Here is a 26967-nt window from a genome sequence, read left to right as displayed (position 1 = left end):
TCATGTCCAACAACAGTGCAGTAATGAGTAAACCATGGACACCAACATACTGGCTTATTAACTATCACTCTTTGTCCCAAAAACATCAGTTTCATACTTCTAAGGAATAACCTTCCATCATTTTAGTAATCTCATTTACTAATCTTTTCTAAGGTTAATCTTTATCCACAGTAAAGATCCCATTGGAGACTTTTTCCCTAAATTCAGACTTAGTACTCCATATTCTATTTCTTAAAGGGTATCCAGACACCCCCCCTTTGGATAGCAAAATTTGTATTTCCATACTAACGCACAAAACATTATTGTAGATATTCCCATTCTATATTCCAGCTCGATACAAAACAGTGTACTTTCAGCTATAACACTTTTCCTTGCATAAGGTTTCTCCCTTAACGATGTAATCTGATCCACAAATAGTTGAAATCTCTTTTTAAAAAGATGTCCATTTCCTACATTCAAATTCCTCAAATGGGATTCCTGGTGGACCGTGGGAGTTTGGAGTTTTCCTCATTGTAATTATCTGAAGTTAAATAAGGGCTACATAACTGCTAAAGTTTCCTCTACTCTTTTCATTCACAAGTTTCTTCTAAGAAGATATTTCCTCGTGAGTAGTAAGGGGAAGAGTCTTACTGAACTACTAAAAAATGACCTCTTGATTATACTTATAGGTTTTTTTTCAATGTGTTATCAAATGCACAATGAAAGAAAATCTCTTCAGTTCAATTCACAGACTTTCTCTTCACTATGACTCCTCTGGTGTTGAAGCAAGGCTGAGTGACCACTATAGGCTTTTCCACAGTCATTACATATAAAGCGCTTCTCTCCACTGTGCATTCTCTGATGAATAATAAGAGAAGAATTCTTACAGAAAGCCTTCTCACAGTGATTACATTTGTAGGGTTTTTCTCCAGTATGGTTTCTCAGATGTACAATGAGGGAAGAACTCTCATTAAATGCTTTCCCACATTCATTACATCTGTATGGTTTCTCTCCCGTGTGAGTTCTCCGGTGTGCAATCAGGTGAGAGCTACAGTTGAAGGATCTTTCACATTGATTACATTTATATGGTTTCTCACCTGTGTGAATCCTGCGATGAGCAACAAGGTGACAACTCTGGCTGAAGGATTTCCCACATTTATTGCACTCATAGGGCTTTTCTCCTGTGTGAGTTCTTTGATGTCTAACGAGATGAGCCATCTGACTACAGGATTTTCCACATTTATTACATTCATAGGGCTTAATTCCAGAATGAATTATTTCATGCTTAGTGAGGGCTGAGCGTTCTCTGAATGCTTTGCCACATTCCTGACAGTTATAGGGTTTCTCTCCAGTGTGAGTTCTCTGATGGGCAATAAGGTGGGAGCTCCAGCTGAAGGATTTTCCACACTCAGTACATTTATATGGTTTTGCTCCAGAGTGAGTTCTTTCATGTTTACTAAGAGCTGAGTAATCCCTAAAAGCCTTTTCACATTCATCACATTTAAAGGGTTTCTCTCCAGTATGCATTCTCATGTGGGCAATAAGATGGGAGCTCCAGCTGAAAGATTTCCCACACTCAGTACATTCAAAAGGTTTCTCTCCAGTATGAGTTCTCTGATGTCCAATAAGATGAGAGTTCCAGTTGAAAGACTTCCCACATTCATTACATACATATGGTTTCTCTCCTGTATGAATTCTCGCATGCACTATAAGATGAGAATTCCAGCTGAAGGCTTTTCCACATTTATTACATTCGTAGGGTTTTATTCCAGTGTGAGTCCGTTCATGTTTAGTAAGGGCTGAACGATTCCTAAAAGCCTTTCCACATTTTTCACATTCATAGGGCTTTTCTCCAGTATGAGTTTTCTTATGTTGGATAAGGTAAGAGCTCCAGATGAAAGATGTCCCACATTCATTGTATTCGTAGGGTTTGTCTGCAGTGTAAGTGCTTGTATGTTGAGTGAGGAATGAGTCATACCCAAAGACTTTCTCCCATTCATTGTATTTATATGCTTTCTCTATAGCGCCAATTTTTTGATGCTCCATAAAAGAAGAGAAGTAAAAAATATTCTCGTATTCTTTGTAACCATACTGGTTTTGTCCAATGTGAGGTCTTGGATAGTCAATAAATGATGGGCTCTGGTTGAAGAATTGATGGCATTCCTTATATTCATACAGTTTTCCTCCTGCATGCATTCCCTTATGATCACCAAAATGTAGTACATGATTGAAAGATTTAACAGCATCAGAACACTTGAAAAGATTATCTCCAGTTTGCATCCTTGCAGGGTAAACAGGTTGCATGGACTGGTAGAAAGCTGTGTCATACTCATTATTTTCACAGGTCATCTTATCTGCATACATTATGGCTGAGTTACACCTCCAACTTTCAGCGTTTATATCAGGCTTATAGAAATGTTCTATTTGAGAAACTCTCTGAGATGGAATCCAGTTTAAGCTCTGGTTACACTCTGCCCCAAGTTCACAGAACTCAGAGCCTCTTTGAGACAATATTTGCTTCTGCATGAAGACCATCTGCCTCATAGCTATACTCTGGTTCATGTGGTACATTTGTAATTGGTCTTTACATCCCAAAATTTCTAACCTGGAGAACCAGGGATCATCCCATATGTATCGTTCCAACTTCATGCTGTGAGACCTTTCTTTTTCACAAGGGCTATGTGTTGGAATCAATGCTTTGCTTTCAGGATTTCTCACCATTTCTGAAATAAACAGAAAATAACCATGAGAACACAAGGAAAGAACTTCTTAGATAGGAAAATATGCAATTTTTTGGTCCATAGTATTGAAAAGGCAAGTGTGAACTTGTTTTCAAATAGACTTGAAACTCAGGGGAAGATCATGACAGAGGAAAAGAAAACAGTGACATGAACGAAAGTAGTTAACCACAATATAAAGTATGTACTGAATACTAAGAAAATCCATTCGGGAGTATTTTCCCATAAAAAAAAGGACCAGCTAAGGATGTGCAGAAAATAGGTAACTCTACACACTTGAATTGCTCAAACCACACATTCCCAAGAAGGCCTGTTTCATGACTGGCCCTTGGCCACCACCCAGGAATTGAGGTCTCGGAATGTTCTGAGAAGAGTGTTTTAGATGCTTGAGGCCTTGAAGAACACATACCAATTTCTCCAGATAGTTTGTACAGTGTCATTTACAGTGAACATCCCTTTCCTTCTGGGGTCTGGAGCTTCTGTGGTTGTAGCCAGTCACATGTGCCTGACTAACACCCTGGGCTCCTAGACTCAGGCAAGCTTCCCCTAACAGATGACATTTCACGCATGCCACAACTTGTTGCTGAAGGAATTAAGTGGGTCCTCTGCAACTCCACTGGGAAATGACTATCCAAAGCTTATACTTGGTTTCCTCCTTCAGACTTAGCTCAAAACCTTTTTCCTCTACAGATGCTAATGTCATAAAGCAGTATCCTGAGTAGAATGACTTTTGAGTCCTTCAAAGTGATTCACTGAACCTGGGGGTGCTCTCAGGAATCCCTGATATAAGGATACAGTGAATATCATTAATGTGAAAAAATAAGATATAAGAGAAACCAAGCCCTTAGCAATTAACGTTTAAATTATTAAGGTGTCCTAATTCATTTATGTGTTATAATGTCCTTACTACTCCCCTATTTTGACACCTGCATTAAAAGAAAATATCAACAGAGGCTTCAAGCCAGGACGTTATCTGTGATAATATGCTATCACATTACTGCCTACTCCATATAGTTCAGTCAATTAACATAAAATTCATCAGCCCAAAGGGAAAAAATCATATGGTTTAAGGATACTCCTAGTTACAACTCTTCTAATAACTACAGAATCATTTGTGGAACAATGACACAGACATGGACTTGAAAGGCAGCATATTATGAAAAGACAGATACACATATAGTCTGATAATCTGTATTTAAATATCGGATCTGCCACAATCCTTAGAGGACTTTCTGATGATTAAATGAGATGGTGAATCCAGCAAAATGTCTGGAAAATTCAATATATGAGGCTACTGTTGTCAGTGCTAAGGTATCGGTCCTCCTAAAACTGTAGGGCTCTGCATTAATTTTCTACCAAGGTGATTAATAACAAGTAAGAATTTACTCACTAACTTGAGCTGTAATTATGAGAAGGGATCCACACGTGATGGTGGTAGAAACTGAAATGACACCACAGACATGTCAAAGGAAGAGAATTTCAGGAGTTAGAAGAAAGACTACTTCTCGGAGAGGGAAAAGCAGAAAGTCAGGACGACTTCTCAATTTCCAGCTTAGGGGACTCACTCAAGGCTGGTACCAGGGACAAACATCAGGAAGATGAGGAAACAGAAGCGATGTGATTCTTGGTCCTATCGTGATTAAGGAGACGGTTGAGATGGTAACAGAATGGTCAGCACTGAGGGTGACAGAGTTAAATCTACCAGAATTCATCAGCCTAAGGTTTCCAATCTGAATAGGGGGCAAATGGTGAGATTGGATAAAAACCCACTTGACCCTGGCCAGTTGGCTCAGTGGTAGAGCGTCAGCCTGGCGTGTAGGAGTCCCGGGTTCGATTCCTGGCCAGGGCACACAGGAGAAGCGCCCATCTGCTTCTCCACCCCTCCCCCTCTTCTTCCTCTCTGTCTGTCTCTTTCTTCCTCTCCCGCAGCCAAGGCTCCATTGGAGCAAAGTTGGCCTGGGCGCTGAGGATGGCTCTGTGACCTCTGCCTCCAGCGCTAGAATGGCTCTGGTTGCAGCAGAGCAAGGCCCCAGATGGGCGGAGCATCACCCCTGGTGGGCATGCCAGGTGGATCCAGGTCGGGCGCATGCAGGAGTCTGTCTGACTGCCTCCCTGTTTCCAGCTTCAGAAAAATACAAAAAAACAAAACAAAAAAAACCCCACTTGATGGAACACATTACCTTCAGGACTCAGGAAGAGGCCATGGTACATCGTTAGATTAAAAACAGTACCATACAGAACAGCATGTGTCATATCCTACCTTTGGAAAGGTAAAAAGTAACTACCTATTCCTACATGCTTGTAGTTGCATAAAGAAATTGAAAACAAATCCTGAAAGAGATTGCCTAGGGCAAGAAATAAGTGAAAAATGGCAAACTGAGGACCTCTGAAATCTTGCCCCTACATTAAAGCACCCAAATAAACAGGCAGAAACTATTTAAATCAATTTCTTCATGATTCTATAAATTCAACAAAGCCTTGCAGCAACCCAGGGAGAGTTGATTCAGGAAAGACGGCTGTATTTTGATAATAACAGTGGGCTTTGGGACACTATAATTTTACCTTTGCACCAGTTCTGGCTCCCTCACTCAGCAGGAGCCTTGGAAACAAACAGCCTGTATTTCTGGTACTACCCTGTTTCCCCGAAAATAAGACATCCCCCCAAAATAAGACCTAGTGCAATTCTTTTCAAACTTAGAAATATAAGGCCTCCCCTGAAAATAAGACCTAGAGTATCTTGAGCAAAAATTAATATAAGACACTGTCTTATTTTCGGAGAAACAGGGTTGATTGTTGTACACGGAAATAGACTCACAAGAAATTCTTGATGGAATTCAGAGTTTGGCCGGTTATGCTGATGTTTGTGATGATATGACTATAGTATATAAATAAATGTTGATTATTTGTTCAACAATAAATGTGAATTCTTGTTCATGGAAAAATAAGACATCCCCTGAAAATAAGGACTAATGCGTCTTTAGGAGCAAAAATTAATATAAGACACTGTCTTATTTTGGGGGAAACAACGGTAGATGGACCAGAATAAGGCTGGAGCTTTTTCAAAGCCCATTCCCAAAGAACAGCCATTATCTGACCTGTTTGGTGGCTCCATGGGAGACCTGACGTGAAAGGCTTGTTGGTAACTTACACAGTGCTGAAGTTCCCAGGAAGCAGCGAGCTGTCAATCTTTGACAAGCCATGTTTGGAAGTTGCAACTGTCTGAGATTGTTGGGGCAGACAATACACAGGGCAAAAAGATGAGAGGGAAAGCCAAGGAGTGAGGTGTCCATAGTGGCTTTCAAAAGTTTACTCCTAAGAGTCTACAAGACCACATGCATACATATTATAATTAGTTAAACTGCCAAAAACCAAAGCCAAAGTGAGAATCCTTAAAGCAGCAAGACAGAAGCAATTCATCAGAGACAAGTTGTGGGAGACTGCAAGCTGACAAAAGTCCTCACAGTTTAAGACTTAAGCCAAAGGGCTAAGCTCTTCCCCACAACCTCTGATTGTTCAACTAAGTTGGTGAAGGCAATTTACATGCCCTTCCCCACACCTCTGTGCTAGCTGTGATGCTGATGGTTTCTTTTACTCCCATCCCCATGTCCCTCGAAGAGGCTGGAGGCAGTTTTCTTCTTACCCTTTGTTTTGTGAAGTTAAGATGTTATGCATGTGGGGGGTTTCCTGCACTTGGGAAAATTCTTGGTTTGCCTCAGAGATGTGACTTTGTATCTGAGCTCTCTGGGTTTTTTTGTTTTTTTAAATTGGAAACGGGGAGGCAGTCAGACAGACTCCCACATGCGCCCGACCGGGATCCACCAGGGGGCGATGCTCTGCCCATCTGGGGCGTTGCTCTGTTGCAACCAGAGCCATTCTAGCGCCTGAGGCAGAGGCCATAGAGCCATCCTCAGCGTCTGGGCAAACTTTGCTCCAGTAGAGCCTTGGCTGCAGGAGGGGAAGAGAGAGACAGACAGGAAAGAGAGGGGGAGGGGCGGAGAAGCAGATGGGCGCTTCTCCTGTGTGCCCTGGCCCGGAATCAAACCCGGGACTCCTACACGCCAGGCCGACGCTCTACCACTGAGCCAACTGGCCAGGGCCTGAGCTCTCTGTTTTGCAAATGACTTTGCTTCACACTATAAAAATAAAGCTTTTGGGAGTGTGGGCACTTTTGGTAGGTCATCAGCCACCAGAAGACCTCTCGATAGCATCCTTCTCTCTGTGTTTATTTTCTAACCCTCCAGCGTTCCCACTCGAGACCTGCACAATCACGAGTTACACCAGCTCAAAAGGGACAAGGGAATCCCCTAAAACGAACAGTTCAGTTCTCATCAGAAACCAAGAAGGCCAGAAAGAAAAACTGTCAATTACAAATTATGTATCTAGCATAACCATCCTTCAAAAATGGAGAAATCAAGAGATTCCCAGGTGGACCCATGACTGACAGACCCACTACCAACAAATCTGCCCGGCTACCTCATGTACCTCCAGCATCACTGCTATGAAGAAAGCAGTTCACCAGCTCTGGCTGCAGACTAGGCTTAATTGCAAGGCTTTCCCAGGCAGCTGCAGATCTGAAACAATTCTGACTACAGAATGCGCAACATAACACCCTGCTGACTGGAGTATCTTCAAGTACGATATTCTCAGACCCCAGAAAGTCTGCCCCTCTTTGTAGTGAAATGAATCTTTGAAGGTGTTCTAAGCCACTTTTTCTTGAACTGGTGAATATTCACAGACCTGAATGGAAAACCTATACAAAAAGCTTATCCTGCCTGACTTTGGTGACGCAGTGGATGGAGCATCCACCTGGAATGCTGAGGCTGCCAGTTTAAAACCCCGGGCTTGCCTGGTTGAGGCACATACGAGAGGCAGCTACTTTGAGTTGATACACCCCATCCTACCACCCCCTTTCTCTCTCTCTATTTCTCTCTCTAAAATCAATAAATAAAATCCTTTTTTTTTGTTTTTTTTCAGTGAGAGTGAAAGAGACATACATACATACAGACAGGGACAGACAGGCAGGCAGGGGAGAAAACAGAAGTATCAACTTGCATTGTAGCACTTTAGTTGTTCGTTTTTTGCCTTCTCATATGTGCCTTGACTGTGGGGGCTCCAGCTGAGCCACTGACCGCTTGCTCAAGCCAGCGACCATGGGGTCATGTCTATGATCCCATGCTCAAGCCAGAACCCTGTGCTCAAGCTAGTGACCCTTGGGGTTTTTTTTATTTTTTATTATTTATTCATTTCAGAGATGAGAGACGGGGGGGGGGGGGGGGGGGAGCAGGAAGCATCAACTCCCATATGTGCCTTGACCAGGCAAGCCCAGGGTTTCAAACCGGCAACCACAGCATTCCAGGTTGAGGACTTATCCACTGCGCCACTACAGGTCAGGCAACCCTTGGGTTTTGAACCTGGGTCCTCAGGATCCAGGTAGACACTCCATCTACTGTACCACCTCCTGGCCAGGCTCAATAAATAAAAGCTTAAAAAAAAAAAAAAAGCTTATCCCTGTAACATGTGCCACACTATATAAATTTCTCCTTTTCTTGGTCCTTAATACCTACCTCTCTGAATTTTCATGAATTTGTTTCACAAGAGTAATTATTTTTATATACACTGGCAGCAGCATAAAAATAAAATACTTAGTATAAAATAAAAGACATACCCAAAAATAAACAAAACCTGGGAGAGTTTGGCCCTGGCCATTTGGCTCAGCGGTAGAGTGTCAGCCTGGCGTGCGGGGGACCCGGGTTCGATTCCCGGCCAGGGCACATAGGAGAAGCGCCCATTTGCTTCTCTACCCCCTCCCCCTCCTTCCTCTCTGTCTCTCTCTTCCCCTCCCGCAGCCAAAGCTCCATTGGAGCAAAGATGGCCCAGGCGCTGGGGATGGCTCCTTGGCCTCTGCCCCAGGCGCTAGAGTGGCTCTGGTCGCGGCAGAGCGACGCCCCGGAGGGGCAGAGCATCGCCCCCTGGTGGGCGTGCTGGGTGGATCCCGGTCGGGCGCATGCGGGAGTCTGTCTGACTGTCTCTCCCCGTTTCCAGCTTCAGAAAAATACAAAAATACAAAAAAAAAACCTGGGAGAGTTTGCTGTTAGCAAACCTGCCCTACAAGAAACACTAAAGGGAGTTCTCCAGGTTGAAATGAAAGGACACCAGACTGTAACTTGAAATAAACATCAATACATAGCTTGCCTGACCTGTGGTGGCACAGTGGCTAAAGCATTGACCTGGAACGCTAAGGTCGCTGGTTCAAAACTCTGGGTTTGCCTGGTCAAGGCATATATGGGAGCTGATGCTTCCTGTTCCCCGCCTCCCCCCCTCCATCTCTCTCTCTCTCTCTCTCTCCTCTCTAAAATGAATAAATAAAATCTTTAAAAAAAAATCAATAGAGGTAACTGTATAGGTTGACACAGCATGGTTGACAATGCATTTCTGGTACCTCCTTCTTATCTACCTGATTTAACAGACACTACATAAAGCAGTAATTATAAATTATGGTGAGGGGCTCACAGTGTATAGATGTAAGCTGTGACAATAACAATATAAAAGGGGAAAGAGAGAGCGAAAGAGCTATACGAAAACAAAGTTTTCATATAATGTCAAAGTTAAATTGGTGTTAATCCAAACCAGATTATTATAAATTAAGATGTTAATTATGCCTGACCAGGTGGTGGTGCAGTGGATTGAGTGTCTAACTGGGACACTGCGGCCCAGTTTGAAAACCCCAACATTGCTGGCTTGAGTGCAGGCTCCCCAGCTTGAGCATGGGATCACTGACACGATCCCATGAGTGTTGGCTTGAGCCCAAAGCTCACTGGTTAGAAGCCCAAAGTCACTGGCTTTTTTTTTTTCTTCTTTTCCAAGTGAGAGGAGGGGAGATAGAGAGAGAGACTCCTGCATGCACACCAACTAGGATCCAAATAGCAACCTCCATCTGGGGCCATGCTCGCAACTGAGCTATTTTTAAGGCCTGAGATGGAGGCTCCAGGGAGCCGTTCTTAGCACCAGGGGCCAATGCGCTCAAACCAATCAAGCCAGCTGCAGGAGAGGAAGAGAGGAAAAGATAGGAAAAGAGACACAGAGACAGAGAGAGAGAAAGACGCAGGGGAGGGGTGGAGAAACAGATGGTTGTTTCTACTGTGTGCTCTGACTAGAAATCGAACCCAGGACATCCACATGCCAGGCCGACATCCTACCACTGAGCCAAGCGACCAGAACCTAAAGTCACTAGCTTGGGTGGAGATGTCCCCCATCCTCTTGTCAAGGCACATATGAGAAGCGATCAATAAACAACTAAAGTGAAGCAACGACAAGTTGATGCTTCTCACTTCTCTCCCTTCCCTGCCTGTACTTACCAAAAAAAAAAAAAAAAAATCTTCAGGACAACCACTAATAAAATAACTCAAAACTTTATAGTTAAAAAAAAGTGGTTACCTGTGTATCTGTGTTTGGGGGTAAGAATAACGTATAGAAGAGTAGGGCATATAAATAAGATTTTTTCAGTTTACATATTTTATATAGCTCTGAGTTTTCTATCCATGTGACTATATTACCTACAGAAAAAAAAACTATTTTCTTATTTAATTTTTAAAGAGTCTGTGGCTACAGGCTGCAATCTGGCAGTAAATAAAGAATTAAGCAGTGGGTTAGAGAATTAGAAGTTGTCTTAGAGAAATGCACAGCGGAGAAATGGAAGACATCAGGAGCGTGGACGACAAGGTGAGGAAAGGGCAGTTTATAAGAATTTTACCCTGTTAAAAAGGTTGACACAGCTTGACCAAGGGGTGGCACAGTGGATAGAGCATCGGTCTGGGACGCAGAGGACCCAGGTTCAAAACCCGGTGGTTGCCAGCTTAAGCACAGGCTCATCTGGTTTGAACAAGGCTCACTAGCTTAAAGCCAAGGTCAGGGGTCACTAGCCAAGGGGCTACTCAGTCTGCTGTAGCCCCTTGGTCAAGGCACATATGAGAAAGCAATCAATGAACAACTAAGTCACTGCACAAAGAATTGATGCTTCTCATCTCTCTCCCTTCCTGTCTGTCTGTCCCTATCTGTCCCTCTCTTTGTCAATGTCACACACACAAAAAAAGTTGGCATATTTGCTCGGGTTCAAGAACAGCAAAAAGTCAATACAAGGGATAAAGCTCCTGGGAGGGAATTGTGAGGGTACTGGAGGAAGGTGACTCCCTGTGGGCTCAGCCTCCTTCTGAAACAAGGGAGGCGGGCTGGGGGAAGATTCCTTGCTCCCGCACGCATGGGGCCAGCTCTCCCACACAGGGCCGGCTCTCACCTGGACAGGTGCTCTGAGGAAGTGCTTGCTCCACCCACCAGGGCTCTCCTCCTTGCTCCAGCAGGGAGATAACATCAGGCTTGGCGATCTGATTCCCTACACATGAAGAAAAACACAGACATGTGTTGCCTGTGAAATTCCCCTGGCCTCTTTCTCCCTGATCTTTCACTTGGGCAGAATAAGCACAGTCCCTCCCGCTCTATGCTTTTTTTTTTTTTTTGTATTTTTCTGCAGTGAGAAGTGAGGAGACAGACAGACGGACTCCCGCATGTGCCCGACCAGGATCCACCCAGCATGCCCACCAGGGGACAATGTTCTGCCCATCTGTGCCATTGCTCCATTGCAACTGGAGCCATTCTAGCACCTGAGGCAGAGGCCATGGAGCCGTCCTCAGTACCTGGGCCAACTTTACTCTCATGGAGCCTTGGCAGCTGCAAGAGAGGAGGAGAGAAAGCGAGAAAGAAAGAGAGAAGGAGAGAAGGAGCGAAAGAAGGGTGGAGAAGCAGATGGGCACTTCTCCTGTGTTCCCTGGCCGGGAATTGAACCCAGGACTTCCACACACCGGGCGATGCTCTACCACTGAGCCAACCTGCCAGGACCCTGCTTCATGTTTTTAAGCACTGAGGTTCGAGGTTGAAATACCTCGAACCTCAGATCTCAAAATCATCTCAGCCCTTCTGAGACCCCTCTGAGCCTTAAACCACAGAGTACAGAAGGTATTGCAATGGAAACCCCTTCATTTATGTGGGCAGCCCCTGCCTTACCCACAGAGAGCAGGTGCCCATAGGTCTCCAGCATCACATCACGGTACAGGGTCCTCTGAACTGGGTCTAGCTGCCCCCACTCCTCCTGGGTGAAGTCCACGGCCACGTCCTTGAAGGTCACTGGTTCCTATAAGAATATACATGTTCTTCTTCAGTCTGGGGCCATCCCTCCAGTGTTTTCTGAGAATGGAGTGAGGCTGACAGCTCTGGGAGAAGACAGGATGTACAAAAATAATCTGGATATCATCAATATTCCAATGAGGGTCGGGGTCACACTGTGAGCCACCCAGGGCTCTAGGGAATTAGGCATCTGGGCCACAGTAACCAGAACAAAGATACCGGTCTTACCTAAGACTCCTTCTCAATCCTACCTGGCTAGTGTGTACAGGATTCCACTAGGGCAATGTCCTCTTCTTAGATACTGAATGAGGCCAGGACCAGTGGACAGAGATTATGAGCAGTGGTCAGATCAGAGACCTGAGACAAGGACCTGGAAGAGTGATCTGAACACTTGCCAACTGTCCTCCTGGCCATGGTAGGGAAGTCTGCTTTCCCACGTCATCTCTGTCCCAAGAATCAGAGGTAGGGTGGGACAGGATTCAGCCAAGAGGAAATCAGTCACGTTTAATGTCAAAAGCTCTCTGAATATTAAAAAGTACAAACTGATGGTTTTAGAAAAAAAGAGAACCAGGAACACTCACTAGAAAATGAGTAGGAAAGAGGAATTATAATCCACGTCTGATTTTTACAGTGGAAGCATCTCTTATAGTTCTTTTAAGCAATCAGTGTGAGCCTTGAGTGTGTGGGCGTTTCCGGGTGAGACAAGGCAGCCTCCCCTTATGACGATGGCAATGAATAAGCTGTACGGTTGGGCGTGTCACACACCCTGCAGTCCCCACTCATATACAGGACCTCCCCGCCACCTGTGAACTGGCTTTCTGATCTTCCTGCCATGACCCCTCCACCCACCCTTTAATGTTGTCACTTCTCTTTACCCATCAGCGAGCCTTTCTGTCCCTGCGAGTCATGGTTTATACACTGACAGTGTCATCTCTGATCAGGGCTCGCCCTCCATGCTGGTCTTTCCTGGTCCTGCACTGACCACCCTTCACCTTCACAATTGGCTCAGAGCACAGAACTGTTCTGCGCCTATGGATACCCTTACTCCCAAAAGCATGTTAAAACTGCTGACCATAATCTCCCTTGGCGAAACCCACCCCAACCCTGGACCCATCAATGCCGGCTTCTCGGGTTTACCTTACAGATCTGCCCCAGCCTCAGTTTCCTTAACAGTTGCTGTTTCTACATTTTGAGTAATGTCAGTTTTTTGTTGTTGTTCTTTTTTGCGAGACAGGAGAGGAGAGAGATGATAAGCATCAACTTGTAGTTGTAGCACTTTTAGTTGTTCATTGATTGCTTCTCATAAGTGCCTTATGAGGAGCTGACAGGCTCCAGCTGAGCCAGTGACCCCTTGCTCAAGCCAGTAACCTTGCACCCAAGCTTGTGAGCCTGCACTCAAGCCTGAGACCTCAGGGTTTCAAACCTGGGACCTCAGTATCCCAGGTCAATGCTCTATCCACTGCGCCACCACCTGGTCAGGTTAATGTCAACTTTTTACTTGGGTATGACACCAGGCAGAGAAGTGCAGAAAAAGCACAACCTCAGTGCACATTCACAGAGTGATCACACCTGTGGGACGCGATGGGGAGGGAAGCTGTGCTCCTCTTACGCTACCTCATCTCTTTAGATGGCTTCAAAGTCCACCTACACACAAGGCCCAAAGCCACACACCCTGGCAGCTGGGAAGCTGGTAATTGAACCACAAGTCCACCTCCCCTGCTCCTGAGACCTCAATGGAATCTCCACACACACACACTTTCAAAGGAATAGAAGAACCCCCTCTAATAGAGGAAGGAAACTATTTCCTGAACCAAAAGTGGATACTGACAATGACCATCAGTGACTGCTCCATCACAGGAAAAGGCAGACAGGGAAAGGGTCAGGCTGACAGCAGCACCCACTAACCTATCCATCATCTGAAAATGGAACCACCAGGTTCCCTGTGCCCACTAACTCCTCCCAGCAGGAGGGCCCAGCACCACCTACAAAGTAAGTACTCTTGCCAAAATACGACACAAGGATCTACTCCAGCCTCCATCCAGCCCAGCCACCAGCTTATAGCAAACTCATCAATGACCCCATGAGGACAAAACCCAGCATACCACATGACCTACTGTCTTCAGCAGATGAGGCACATGTAATGCATGACCCTTGTTTAGACCTGGGTTTGAACAAACCAACTGTAAAAAGACACTTTTGGGACACACAGGGAAAACTGAATGTGGACTGGGTATTATTAGGCAATACTAAGAAATCACTGTTAATTTTGTTGGGTACCATGGTTATAAAAGATAGGTATAGACCTCTTAGGAAAAATATACAGAAGTATTTACAAGTAAAGCAACACACATGAGATATTCTTAAAAATACTCTAGTTTTTTTATTGCTTTTAGATAGAGGGAGAGGGAGAGAGAGTGAAAGAGAGAGGAAAGCATTCATTGTTCCACTTAGTTATGCATTCACTGGTTGCTTCCCGTATGTGCCCTGACCAGGGATCAAACCAGCAACCTTGGTGTTTTGGGACAACTCTAGCCAACTGAGCTAACCGGTTAGGACTATAATTTTGTTTGTTTTTAAAGGTTGTGTGTCAAAATCAACGGAAAGGAAGAAAGCAGAAAGCTGCCAGTAGCTGATGCTGTTGAACATGGGTGTTTGTGGTCAGCTGAAGAATGGTCCCCTCAATGTCCTCCACGCCCTAATCCCCAGAACCTGCAACTGCTACCTTAATATGACAAAGGGGACTTTGCAGAGATGTGATTAAGGAGACTGAAATGGGGAGATCAATAGGTGGGCTCAATATTACAAGGAACCCTGTAAGTGAAAGAGGCAGACAGGCGGGTCAGAGGCAGAGATGTGAGGTTGGAGCAATGCACTCTGACCATGAAGGAGCCATGAGCCAGGAAACGCAGGCAGTCCCTCTTGAATGTGGTAAAAGTGAAGAAGCCCCAGAAGGAATGCAGCCTGATAACCCAGAAAGACTTCTGATCTTCAGAGAAAGAGTCAATTCATGTTGTTCCAAGCTGTTAAGTTTGGAGTGACCTGTTACAGTGGCAACAGGAAACTCATACTTTGTGATCCGCCTCTGGGTTTTAAAAAAAATTTCCTAAATTTAAGAGTTTTGTTTTTGTGTGTGTTTGAGAGAGAGGAAGGTGAGAAGCATGAACTCCTAGATGCATCTCTTTAGTTGTTCTTTGCTTTTCATACGTGTCTTGATGGGGGCGAAGGGAGGGCTCCAGCCAAGCCAGCAATCCCTTACTAAAGCCAGCGACCGTGGGATCGTGCTGATGATCCTGTGCTCAGGGTGGTGAGCCCTGGCTCAAGCTGGCGACCTCGGGGTTTCAAACCTGGGACCTGAGCATCCCAGGATGACACTATATCACCACTGCACCACCACCAGTAAGGCAAAATGTTTTTTGTTTTTGTTTTTGTTTTTGTTTTTTCATTTTTTCATTTTTCTGAAGCTAGAAACGGGGAGAGACAGTCAGACAGACTCCCGCATGCGCCCGACCGGGATCCACCCGGCACGCCCACCAGGGGCGACGCTCTGCCCACCAGGGGGCGATGCTCTGCCCATCCTGGGCGTCGCCATATTGCGACCAGAGCCACTCTAGCGCCTGAGGCAGAGGCCACAGAGCCATCCCCAGCGCCCGGGCCATCTCTGCTCCAATGGAGCCTTGGCTGCGGGAGGGGAAGAGAGAGACAGAGAGGAAAGCGCGGCAGAGGGGTGGAGAAGCAAATGGGTGCTTCTCCTGTGTGCCCTGGCCGGGAATCGAACCCGGGTCCTCCGCACGCTAGGCCGACACTCTACCGCTGAGCCAACCGGCCAGGGCTTGTTTTTGTTTTTAAAGTAAAAGAAACATCACAGCCAGTAAAGAGAAGAGGCCATGGCACCTGGTGGTCCACACACTCCTGGAAGACTGAGAGCAGATGGAAGTGGTTCTGGGCTCTGAGCTTGAAGGACACCCTAAAGGTCAGGCTGCAAACCAATGAGGTAAAGGTGTGCATTCAGGACAGCCTTGCCAGTTGTGCCCCTACCCCACCCAACCACTCCATCTGTGGGCAGCACCACCAGTAGCCCTGGCTTCTCAGACTGGAGTGTGGGCAGCGACACCAGAAAAGAGACTTCAGCCTGACACAAGGTGAAGAGAAGGGGTCCAGGGCCTGACAGCTGGTTGCATCCAGAAAGTAAAAGCAGAAACAGCCCGGTGATCCTGGCCCTCCCAGGTCCACCGAGCTTAGAATGAGATTTGTCAGGAGACAGAGACAGGGAGGGAGGGTGGTCAGGGACCAGAACTGACTCTGAAACACAGCCTCACAGCTCTTCCCTGGTAAACACAAACTGACCAGACGAACTCTAGAGACATGATCGAACTCCATGGCTGACAGGACACAGAACCCAGCCAGCAGCTGCATCCAGCTGTCAACAAGCTGTAACTCCGAGCCTTCTACTGGAGAGACTTTGGTATAATACAGGACAGGATGACAGAAGAGAGGGCTCTGAGAGCAGGAAAGAATCTATAGAATATGAAGAAGAGATAGAAGACACAGCAGTTGCTTCCGGAGGCCCCCGAGTTTCACGGTGCCAAGAATGATGGCCAGGATCCCCACCCACTCCCACCAAGAAAGAACACCAAATATAAAGAGATCAGAGACAAAGCAGTTCATTCCAAATGCCCCTCCAACAGACAACCCCAGAAAGAGAATATAAAGGACAGAGAGGATTTTTTAAATATAGAATTTCTTTAAAGAACACACCAAAGCACTAGCCACATAGGTATGTTTGACAGAAATATACTAAAAAGCATTTGAGTGTTAAGACACCACAATCTTTAAGACAAGCTACAGATTGGGAGAGGACAGTTTATATTTGGATCAAGACCAGAATGCATGTAAAATGCCTACATCTCTATAAGTCACAGCCTGCAGAAATCTAGGGATGGGACAGACATCAAAAGAGGGAATACGATAGCCCATAACGACATGAAAGGACAGTCAACCTGATGATCAAGGAAACGCAAAAATCATACACCATCCTGGTGGCGAGGTAAGCAAAAATTAAGTGTTGTCAAGTGGCTGTGAGATCACAGGGAAGTGAGAATTCACTTGCAGAGCTGTGAGAATTGGCTTCAGTCCTTCAGAGTCATGTGGCAACATTAGTCATATGAAAAACACAGCCTAAAAATTCAGGGAATTCCTTGGTAAACATCAGTATATGTGCAAAAAATGAAACATAGAACATCCGCAGGGCTGGGGTGGAATAGCAAATGAGGGGGAGGCAGGCTTGTATGACTCCATCCACAGAAGGGATGAATTAAGAGTCATCTAATGGGGCAAAAGGAATGAACCTGACCTCTACCTAGCACGTGCATGGACCTCAATGTTGATTCTGAGTGTGCAAAGAAAGCTGTAGAAAAATTACATGTGCCCAGCCTGTGGTGGTACAGTGGGTAGAGCACTGACCTGCAGTGCTGAGGTCACTGGTTCAAGGACACTTGCCTGGTCAAGGCACATACGACAAGCAATCAAGGAACAACTAAAGTGAAGTAAATAAGAGTTGAAACTTCTCTCCCCCACCCCCTGTACAATTAAATAAAATCTTTTAAAATTAAAAAAGTTACATGTATGAAAAGCATTAAAAAAAAAACCCAGGCCTGAAGGGTGGTGGCGCAGTGGATAAAGTGTCAAAGTGGAATGCTGAGGTCGCCAGTTCGAAACCCTGGGCTTGCCTGATCAAGGCACATATGGGAGTTGATGCTTCCTGCTCCTCCCCTCTTCTCTCTCTCCAATAAAAATGAATAAATAAATCTAAACAAAAAATTAAAAAAAAAAAAAAAACCAGAACAGCCTTACTGCCTGTTTTGTCTAGTTTATCTGCACGAGTACGAAAACGAACTAGTCGCACACATACCGCAAGTTGTTCTGAGGAAGGGTGGGAAGGGGAAAATTGGGGATAATATAAAAAAAGGAAAACAAAGCAAGTATAACAAAATATTAACCATCAATTCGGAACAATGAGGATGATGCTTTACTTTTTATTTTTCTGTAATTATGAAATAAAAAAAAATTTTATGCCAATTATGAAATTTGTCAAAATAGTACTTTAAAAGATGTCCATAATTGAAGATGTCAACAAACAACAGGAAGGGCCGTGGAAGAGCAGGAAAAAACCAGACTCCCAGCTGAATATGCCCTCTTGTCTGGGTCCACAGTTCACAGAGGCCTCTGGGATGGAAAGGAAAAAATGCAAACCTGAGGCCGGAGAAGACAAGGAAGGTAGTGTGACACCAAGGACTACGGTGACCCCCTGGTCTAGGAGGAAAACTGCAGGTTTCACTGCTACCTGACACTCTGGGCCCTTCCCGTCCCCAGGCAAACCTTACCTGACACCTCGCACCTTCCAAACATCATCTGCTGGGATGACCTGCAAAGACATCTCACCCCGTCTTGCACACACACCTCCTGTTCATGTTGCTCTCTGTACACAAGTGTTTATCTTCTACGCATTCTAGAACTTTATGGAAGCTGCTAACACTCCAGCTATAGGTTTAAACCACAGGAGGGTATGGGGGAGGCTAAAGAGGCAGCTGGGTTGGGCCTCGGCCATTTTCCTAATGGTCTCATGGGACTGCTCCAAATGCATGACCTGAATTTTCTGACAGTGGCCCCTTCATGGAACCTGGGAAAATGCAGACGGCCTCTTTGGAATCTTCAGAATTTCAGTATTAATGTTTCAGAACAAGCCCTTTGCAGAATAGGAGAATGTAACTAGATCATGCACGTTCTTGAGACAACTGAGGTTGAATGTAGAGATTCAGATTATTGGCCTTATATGTGCATATTAATCATGCAGAAATTGTTGGTGGACTGGTACAGAGGGGTGTGAGTGTTTCCGTATTTGGAGAGGCTATAGCTGGGGTTTTTACATAGGCCAAAGATGATTACTTTCTCTATTCTGCAAAGTTATAGGATCTACACTCCCACTGGTTGAAGTCTCACTATTCAACGTTTCCAGAACAGACTATTCAGATAACAAGGGAGAACAGCATTTGATGTTTTTACCAAAGGAATGCTTTATTTCAGGAAAATATTTAATTGGGAGGGAACAATAGAGGGATATGGGACTTTCGGTTTTTGGTTTTTATTTTTTTATTTATTCATTCTTAGAGAGGAGAGAGAGAGAGAGAGGAGGGAGGAGCAGGAAGCATCAACTCCCATATATGCCTTGACCAGACAAGTGCAGGGTTTTGAACCGCTGACCTCAGTGTTCCCAGGTCGACGCTTTATCCATTGCGCCACCAGAGGTCAGGCGGGACTCTCGTTTGTGTTCCTGAAGACCTTGCTTAATACAAAACTCCCAAGATTCGAGTCTTCAGTTTCCCACAGGAAAAATCCAAAGTGAGTGTAGGGAGGTGGCCAGGAGTCTGTTCTCAGAAATTACAACTCTTCAGACACTGAAGGGTGTTGTTATTTTAATTCTCCATCGCATTTTCTCAGCATTAACACTCATCATTCTCAGAAACCCTCACCTGAATTAACAAGAGTGTGGCACAAGGGTTATTAGGGCTCCTCACAGCATTTTATTAAAAACTAACTTTTGTTTCCATGAAACTAACTCGGGGCCCATCTTTCAGCCTAGCCTGGCTTCATTGTTATAGGGTCTAAAAATGATTGGGCATTCACACAGCCACCCAGGTCCTGTCGCCAGACAAACATCACACTGCTCTGCATGTATCAAGCCCCTGCCTCCCAGTACAGCAATGCCAGGTATGTGGGACAGCAACCTACAATGCACTTCACCAGTCACTTTGGAAACTGTGGGAGGTTTCATTAACTTTTTATTTTTTTAATTTTGGGAAGACATGAAGTTGAGATACTTCTAATTATCTTTGCATCACAGGATCTCACACATTTGCTTGATTCTTTATTTTTAATTTAGAAATGAAAAGACCTAAACATAGTAAAGAAACTTTTTCTTCATCTTTCATAGCAGGGAGTCAATAGAATAAAACATAAATTTGATGTATTAGGATGAAAATACTCATTTACAAATATCGAGAAAACCCAAAAAAACTGAAAACAGTCAGTTAAAAGTGGCTGTCTGAGTCATGAAAAGAAAATACTGATATGTGCTGTAACATAGATGACCCTTGGAAACATGCTATGCAACAGAAGCCAGACACAAAAAGCTATATATTGTATGATGATTGCCTCTATATAAAATGCCCAGAGCTTAACCAGGTGGTGGCACAGTGGACAGAGAGTCAGACTGGGATGCGGAGGACCCAGGTTCGAGACCGCGGGCTCATCTGGTTTGAGCAAAAGCTCACAAGCTTGGACCTAAGGTCGCTGGCTCGAGCAAGGGGTTACTCGGTCTGCTGAAGGCCCGCGGTCAAGGCACATATGAGAAAGCAATCAATGAACAACTAAGGTCTCGCAACGAAAAACTGATGATTGATGCTTCTCATTTCTCTCCGTTCCTGTCTGTCTGTCCCTACCTATTCTTCTCTCCGACTCTGTCTCTGTAAAAAAATTAAAAATAAATAAAATAAAATAAAATAAAATGCCCAGAATAGGCAAATAGAGAAGTTTATTGGTTCCCAGGGGCTGAGATGGGGAGAATGGGGAGCGACTACTAACGGGTATTAGAATTTCTTTGGGGTGGGGGGTGATGAAAATATTCTAGACTTAGATTCTACGGGTAATGGTTTTACAACTCTGTGAACATATTAAAAACCACTGATCTGTGCATTTTAAAAGGTTAAACTTTAGGATTTATGAATAATATTTTAATAAAGCTGTTATAAAAAAATTTTTTTTTCTTAAGTGGCTGCTTCTAGTGAGGAGGCTGGGCAGGAGGGGAGGAAGACATCACCTTTCCAACATCATCAACTCTATACTTTTTCTCTCAGGAACTACCAACCATGACCTTGAGTCACAAAGTCTCCCTGCTTCAACTCCGTAACACCTCTCAGACATTGCTCCTAGGCCCGGGTAAGACTGAAGCCTGAAATGCCAGCCTGCTTCCGACGGCCTCCTCCCCACACCCCTGCCAGGGACACCTTCCCAGTCACACTGTGAAACCTGGTACCTCCTGTTCCCAACACTTCTGAGGCTCCTATTCCTCAGGATGGGGCCCCTGGTGCGGCCGCAGGCATGCAGGACCTGTCCTCTCCAGCCCAAAGTCTAACTGGGGTCAGTCTTTGCTCAGACACTGCCCATGCAGTCCCCCACCCTCACCCACAAAGGTGGTGGTGCTACAGGAGGTCATTCCCCTCTCCCCCCCCCGGCTGATCTCCTTGGCTCAGGCATGCCCTGTCCTGGGCAGCCTCCCTGACCACAGCAAAGGACCTCAGCTGCTCTGTGTCCCATGACCTCTGTGTAGACTCTGTCCCACCTCCCAAGGGTCTCAGGTTTCTGTCCTAAACCACACGTGGAGCACAGGGCAGGTCACGAGGACTCATTAGCTGAATGAAGCACTCTGGGAGCTCTTTGGGACAAAGGCTCAAACCTGTCCTTGTTCTCCTCCCAGCCAAGCACAATACTCACCAGACAACATCAGCCTGAATCTGGCACTGAATATACAAGGGAAGGTGGGAAGAGGAAAGTGGAGGGGCCTGCCAATCAAGAGGGTTGTTCCTCATCCAACAAAAGAACCCACAGGCCTGACCAGGCAGTGGCGCAGTGGATAGAGCGTCGAACTGGAATGCAAAGGACTCAGGTTCGAGACCCCGAGGTTGCCAGCTTGAGCGCGGGCTCATCTGGTTTGAGCAAAAGCTCACCAGCTTGGACCCAAGGTCACTGGCTCAAGCAAGGGGTTACTCAGTCTGCTGAAGGCCCATGGTCAAGGCACATATGAGAAAGCAATCATTGAACAACCAAGGTGTTGCAACGCGCAACGAAAAACTAATGACTGATACTTCTTCATCTCTCCATTCCTGTCTCTCTGTCCCTGTCTATCTCTCTCTCTGATTCTGTAAAGAAAAACAAAACAGCCCTGGCTGGTTGGCTCAGCGGTAGAGCGTCGGCCTAGCGTGCGGAGGACCCGGGTTCGATTCCCGGCCAGGGCACACAGGAGAAGCGCCCATTTGCTTCTCCACCCCTCTGCTGCGCTTTCCTCTCTGTCTCTCTCTTCCCCTCCCGCAGCCAAGGCTCCATTGGAGCAAAGATGGCCCGGGCGCTGGGGATGGCTCTGTGGCCTCTGCCTCAGGCGCTAGAGTGGCTCTGGTCGCAACATGGCGACGCCCAGGATGGGCAGAGCATCGCCCCCTGGTGGGCAGAGCGTCGCCCCTGGTGGGCGTGCCGGGTGGATCCCGGTCAGGCGCATGCAGGAGTCTGTCTGACTGTCTCTCCCTGTTTCCAGCTTCAGAAAAATGAAAAAAAAAAAAAAACTAAAAAAAAAAAAAAAAAAAGAAAAACAAAACAAAACTTAAAAAGAACCCATAGCATACTAGGGGCTCAGGACTGTGAACAAGCTGGTTGATAGTGAATGCTATCTGTGCTTAGGAAGTGATAAACTTCTAGCCAGGAAGTGGGACAGTGGACAGAGCATCAGCCTAGAATGCTGAGGACCCCGGTTCGGAAACCCTAAGGTCGCTGGCTTGAGCACAGGGCCGCTAGCTTAAGTGTAGGATCATAGATATGACCCTGTAGTCACTGGCTTAAGCCTAGAGGTTGCTGGCTTGAGCAAGGTGTCACTCGCTCTGCTGTAGCCCCCTGGTCAAGACACACATGAGAAAGCAATCATGAACAACTAAGGTGCTATAACGAAGAATTTATGCTTCTCATCTCTCTCCCTTCCTGTCTGTCGGTCCCTCTCCACCATGAGGAGAAAAAAAAAAAAGAAAAAGAAGTGATAAACTTCTGACTGATTCCTTCTCTACCCAAACTAGCTGGGATGGCTGGGGACAACCTCAACACCTTAGGAAACAAGGCAGCCCTTCAGGAAAAAGCAGAAGCCCCATCTCACCTGAACCGAGGCTGCTGAGAGCCCCACGGCACTCCTGACCTCCTGAGGCATCTCCTCCGCACGCCAGGCAGAGGCCTGAGGACACAGAGCTGGGGAGGAGGGAAGCAAAGTCAAAGAAGCAGCTCTACCTGCCAGAAGCATGCCCACTTGTGTCCATGCTCCAGGGGTGGGCTAGGGAGAGCCAGCCCCAGATCTCGCCACTGGGCAAGAGAAGAGACGGATCTCCTTATTTTATAGATGAAGGAGAGGAGGCTTTCAGAAGATAAGGGATGTGCCTGTACATATGAACCCACACTGACTCCCTCTTCACTGAGGGGCTATCTCAGAAGCAGTGTCTATTTATAGCCGTCTGGGCCTAAATCACCACCCATTCATTCCCATGCACCCTGTCCTGGAGATGTCATCACCACTCTATCCCACAGCAAAGTATTCTGAGCCCACCCTGTTCCAGATCAGCACAAAGACATATGCGGACAGCACCACCTGACCCTAAAGCCCCACCTAGTTCCCCACATCTGAGCCCCAGCCATGGCAGGTCACTGCTGGGAGAGGCCATACCATGGCAGCCAACATGGTTGATGGGAACACAAGCTCTTACTCACCCCAGGAGTCCCATGGGTCAACAGCTGCCATCCCCCAGGACTGGTCTGTAAAGACACCTGTACCAGAAGACCAGATGAGAACAAGGGAAGGAGAGGCATTATGACATCAATCTTAGTGACTAGGGGCCACAGAATGAAAAAGGTTACCCATCTCACTAATGGGCATAACAAAATTCCATAGACAGAGCTAGACACATGTGAAAAGCTCTACCACAATAAACTAGATTTATACCAGGAACGCACAGGTGGGTCACTGTCAGGAAATTTATAGCCACAGGACAATTAAGAACAAAACCCCTTAAATGGCTGAAGAGGCTACCTGATAAAAATGTTTAACATTACACAATTTTTAAAAATATATTAAAAATACAGGCCCTGGCCAGTTGGCTCAGTGGTAGAGCGTCAGCCTGGCGTGTGGAAGTCCTGGGTTCGATTCCCGGCCAGGGCACACAGGTGAAGCACCCATCTGCTTCTCCACCTCTCCCCCTCTCTTTCCTCTCTATCTCTCCCTTCCCCTCCCGCAGCCAAGGCTCCATTGGAGCAAAGCTGGCCCAGGCGCTGGGGATGGCTCCATGGCCTCTGCCTCAGGCGCTAGGCTGGCTCTGGTTGCAACAGAGCAACGCCCCAAATGGGCAGAGCATTGCCCCCTGGTGGGCGTGCCGGGTGGATCCCGGTCGGGCACATGCGGGAGTCTAACTGCCTCCCCATTTCCAGCTTCAGGTAAAAAAAAATAATAATAATACAATAAAAAGATATTTCCTTGATGTCTTTAGTGACAGATAAAGGTAAAACACACCACTAACAACACACTACTATTTAACACTGCTCTTATTATTACAGGCCAACGCTATGGAAGTGAAAAATAACAAAATTAAAATATATAAGTGGTAAAGAAATTTTGATTGTATGACTGTCTTCTAAAATATTTTTAAATCCCACTAGTAATCAGAAAAATCTCTTTAAACTAATGAAACATCTCAGGAAATGATGATAAAATATATATAAATTACATCATCTTTTACACCAAGTTTTCCCCTTTCACCAAAAATCAAGGTTTTAAAAATCCCACTCAGTTCTAATTCTGTACCAAAACAGATTCCCTCCATCTCAAGAAGCCCTCAGCACCCAACCCCCACCCCTAAGCACCCACTACAGCAAGTCACTGCATGAAAGGCCCAGAATTAACAGGGCTTGGACTCACCCCAGGAGGCCCACGGGTTGATGGCAGCCATCCTGCAAGATGAATTGTCCAGGTGCCCGCACTGGATTCGGGTGGCAGACCAAGAGCAAACTGCCACACCAAGCTAGAAAGATGAAATGGGAACAAAGAAGAGAACTCAGCCAGAAAAGCAATAAGAGTCCTAGAAAGCAGAGTAAGAAAACAGAGTTTACATGTCAAACACAGAAAGAGAATTTTTGTAGACACACTGTGATTTGAATGAGCTGGAAAAAAAAAAAGAACACCATCCAGAATGAGGGTGGAAATTTGTCCATGGTTCCCAGGAGACAGCCAATCAAAACTTCAAAGTAACTTTTCCAGTGGATTTGACAAAAATGATTGCAAAATCTACATGCAACCCCACACATAAGTGGTTAACCTAGAGCTGAGGGGAGGGAAGAATGGGGTGTGTATTTGTGTGTGTAACTGTGAAGAAGTTTCTTTTGAGGTGGGCCTTGATGACAAAGTTCTGGAAACAGTAGTGATAACTGCCCAAATTTCTGCATATACAATTAAAGCACTGAACCATAGAGAAAATGGGTTAATTTAACTTATGAAAATTTTCTCTTAAAATAATTAAAAATAAAACAACCCTGGCCGGGTAGCACAGTTTGGTTATAGAGCATCATCCGCATTCAAGGTCGCACGGTGTCGATCCCCAGACAGGGAACATACAAAGACTCTCTCTATAAAAATCAATCGATTTAAAAAAAAAAAAGTTTTAATCCACCTGCAAGATTTACCCAGGCCCCAAACCTGTCTCCTATTGTGGGACCCAGACCTCTCCCCCCTCCCCAGTTATTCTTCTCAGATTCCAGGTCTTTGTGCCCCTCCCGCGACCTCTGAGGGTACCAGTGCCAACGCCCCCACACACACACTCCAGTGTCTGTGAATCAAACACCTGGACCTAGGGAAGGCGAACCGCCTGCCTGGGGCACCGCTGTCTGCAACCTGGACCAAGTACGCGGCCAGTGCGCGTTTAAAACCCTTTCAGGAGTTTTTTTATTTTTTCATGCTCGCTGACACCTTCCCCCCCTCCCCCGCGGGAGTGAGTTTTTTTTGTTTTTCAAAAAATGAAATCAGCCTGGCCTGTGGTGGCGCAGTGGATAGAGTGTCAACCTGGAACGCTGAGGTCACTGGTTCAAAATCCTGGGCTTGTCTGGTCAAGGCACATATGGGAGTTGATGCTTTCTGCTCCTCCCCCCTTCTCTGTCCTCTCTCTCCCTCTCTCCTTTCTAAAATGAATAAAAATCTTAAAAAGACTGATTTAAAAGAAAAATAATGAAATTAGGCCTGACCTATGGCGGCGCAGTGGATAGGAAGGACCTCGATCTGGAGCGCTGAGGTCGCCGGTTCGAAACCCTGGGCTTGCCCGGGTCGAGGCCCATACGAGAAACAACTATTATATGAGTTGATGCTTCCGCACCCCACCAGTTCTCTCTCTCTCCTCTCTCTCTTTAAAGTCAATAAATAAAATCCTTTTTTAAAAAAATGGAATTAGTTCCAGTTCCTGTGTTATGAACTTAAAATCATGCTTGTTGGATAACCAACGCATGGAAAGAAGAATATACATACATTTGCTTTTTTTTTTTTTAAACGTAGCCTTACCCAGGCATGAACGTTCGTGCTGCTCAAAGGCTTTGAAAGGGACCCCCGGGGGGCGGGGGGCGCCCTGCCCACGTCTGACGTCCGTCAGCGCTTTAAAGCGAAACGCCCCGTCGAGCCGCACCGCGCGCTCGCGTGGGGGTGAAAAGGGGGTGTTTTTCCACGAGCGGCCGCGGAGGCGCCCCCTCGCCTCAGATTCCACCCGGACGCGAGGCCACCCTGTCCGGCGAACGGTCCTCCCTCACCTGAGACGACTTCGCGGGGCGCCCGCGCGCCTTTTGTTCCGCTACGGGTCCGGCCGGCTGCGAGTGGCCCGGGAGACAAAAGACGCGCCGACCAGGGGGACGGAACCGGGGCCGCGACCCGCAGCCAGAGGGAGGCAGCCCGTCCTGCCCGGCGGTCGCAGCCTGGAGGCCGGAGGCGGAGGGTCGGCGGGCCGAGCGGGCGAGAAAGCGTAGAACCGGCCCCGGCGCTGCCTCGTCTCCTACCACCACTCCCGTTCGGCCGACCCACCCGACCCCAACGAGCCGGCGACCGCTTCACCTCGGCCGGCCGCGGACAATGGCGACCGCTCCCCCGGCGTCGACCGGGACGCACCGCGCGGGCTGCTGGGAGTTGGAGTTCCAGCCGGAGGTCTTCCGGCTTGGGCAGCAGCGCCGCTATGGCAGGTGCCGAGGGCACTTC

At 46.3% G+C, this 26967-nt stretch overlaps 1 protein-coding gene across 1 annotated transcript; it reads right to left on the bottom strand.

Moving 5' to 3' along the window:
- Nucleotides 1-270: 270 nt before the first annotated feature.
- On the bottom strand, nucleotides 271-26967 carry ZNF606 (zinc finger protein 606). Its single transcript, XM_066270779.1, has 7 exons — nucleotides 26529-26967; nucleotides 24661-24763; nucleotides 23460-23516; nucleotides 22858-22946; nucleotides 11772-11898; nucleotides 11008-11103; nucleotides 271-2702 (listed from the first exon to the last, which is right to left on the bottom strand). The coding sequence occupies exons 2-7, from the start codon at nucleotides 24689-24691 to the stop codon at nucleotides 715-717; spliced, it is 2388 nt and encodes a 795-aa protein (XP_066126876.1). The 5' UTR covers nucleotides 24692-24763; nucleotides 26529-26967; the 3' UTR covers nucleotides 271-714.

Source organism: Saccopteryx bilineata, chromosome 3 (genome assembly GCF_036850765.1).
Source record: "Saccopteryx bilineata isolate mSacBil1 chromosome 3, mSacBil1_pri_phased_curated, whole genome shotgun sequence".
Taxonomy (NCBI): domain Eukaryota; kingdom Metazoa; phylum Chordata; class Mammalia; order Chiroptera; family Emballonuridae; genus Saccopteryx; species Saccopteryx bilineata.
Note: the sequence above shows the minus strand (reverse complement) of the source record. Positions and strands in the feature narration are given on the sequence as shown.

Bases quoted from the DNA above. Each gene is read 5' to 3' on its own strand.
- ZNF606 (XM_066270779.1), bottom strand. From the start codon at position 24,691: ATGGCTGCCATCAACCCGTGGGCCTCCTGGG. The intron at 11,899-22,857 runs GTGAGATGGGGC...ATATTCTTATAG, and splicing joins TCTCAGCAGCCTCGGTTCAG to GAACCAGTGACCTTCAAGGA. The intron at 2,703-11,007 runs GTGAGAGCCGGC...TGTTTATTTCAG, and splicing joins TCCTCAGAGCACCTGTCCAG to AAATGGTGAGAAATCCTGAA.